This window comes from Buceros rhinoceros, unplaced genomic scaffold (assembly GCF_000710305.1).
Source record: "Buceros rhinoceros silvestris isolate BGI_N320 unplaced genomic scaffold, ASM71030v1 scaffold4817, whole genome shotgun sequence".
NCBI lineage: Eukaryota > Metazoa > Chordata > Aves > Bucerotiformes > Bucerotidae > Buceros > Buceros rhinoceros.
Window position 1 is genome coordinate 30,706 of NW_010423810.1, and position 1,279 is coordinate 31,984.

The 1,279-nt window shown below is 41.7% G+C and overlaps 1 protein-coding gene across 1 annotated transcript in view; it reads left to right on the forward strand.

Moving 5' to 3' along the window:
- The first annotated feature begins 557 nt into the window (after window positions 1–557).
- Window positions 558–1,279, forward strand: part of SLC17A8 (solute carrier family 17 (vesicular glutamate transporter), member 8) — a 28,426-nt gene continuing 27,704 nt past the window's right edge. Inside the window, exon 1 of the mRNA XM_010140537.1 lies at window positions 558–658. Within this exon, the coding sequence (XP_010138839.1) occupies window positions 558–658 (101 nt within the window). The remainder of the gene's footprint in view (window positions 659–1,279) is intronic.

Here is a 1,279-nt window from a genome sequence, read left to right on the forward strand (position 1 = left end):
CCATCGATGTGATCTTATTAACGAACTGGAGTGGCTTGAGGACAGGTATTGTGTCCGTTACTATAGCACCACCTTGCACAGGATCTCGGCATGAAAGAGACGGGGAAGGGAGGGAGGGAGGGAGGCACGGAGTATGAGCCCCAGCAAGCCAGCCTGAGGTTTGCCCATGGAGCAGGCAGCCGTGTCCTGCCCAGGGACACCAGCCCTCGGCAGCACCTCCAGCTCACCAGCTGCAGCCTCCGGACGAGCTGCCCGCGTACAGGTACCTGACCCTGCACAGATGCATGGCAGAGCTGCTGCAAGTACACTGCTGAGTCCCTGAGTGAGTCCAAGGGGGTTTCACTCCAGAGCTCTTCCCAACTGACTTTCTAGCCTTGGAGGATTTGTTTTGATTTTTATTTTTCTTCCCCTTCCATGCTCCTTTCTTGAGCAACTGGTTGTTATTGCAGAAGTCACCAAGGGGACCGGCAGAGGCTCCCGGAGTCTGGCATTGGGAAATATGACAGCAGAAGTGAGCGCTTATTAACATAAAGATTTTACTGAAGAGGAAAGACAAAATGCCTTTCAAAGGGTTCAGTTCACTGAAGGAAAGATTTTTTAGCCCAGGAAAGGAAGAGGTGAAGAATACCGTTAGTGACTCGCTGGGGAATCTGAGAAGGTAAAATCCAACAGAAAATTAACAGACAGGTGCATTGGTTCAATTTATTAAAGAGAAATGAAGTACAGGAAAATGTATGAACATAAACCAGAATTTAGACTTGCAAAATTAATACCTGAGTTCAGATAGTGAGACGCCTTGCTGCAAGAGAGATGTAAAAGGTGCAATGTTACAACAGTGTGTGACTGTGGATGATAGAATATTTATATTAAGACAAAAAGGTGAAAATAAGTTATAAAATAGTGTTCTAATATCATAAAGAGCATGAAAAAGTGATTTAATAAAAAAACTTCTAAATAATTAAATGTGAATAATTCTGTGGTTTAGCTTGCAGAGAAAAACTGATGATTTAATGGGAATTAACACTCCCAAATGATGCCACTCTGGAAATGAGACTTAATGTTCCTAAATTACAGAGGTTTTTTTGAAAATCTTGTTCTGAATAGGTAAGAGAAAATTAATTAAGTAGAGATGTGTATGTGTGTGTTTACTGAGACTAACAAAGAGAAAAAGAAGCAGCTGTTTGCTAGCAAAAAGAAAAAAGATTAAAGATTTCTGTCTTAATCTGACGGTTTTTGAAATAACAAACTGTAACAAATGACCAGTTTCATAAAGGGAAAG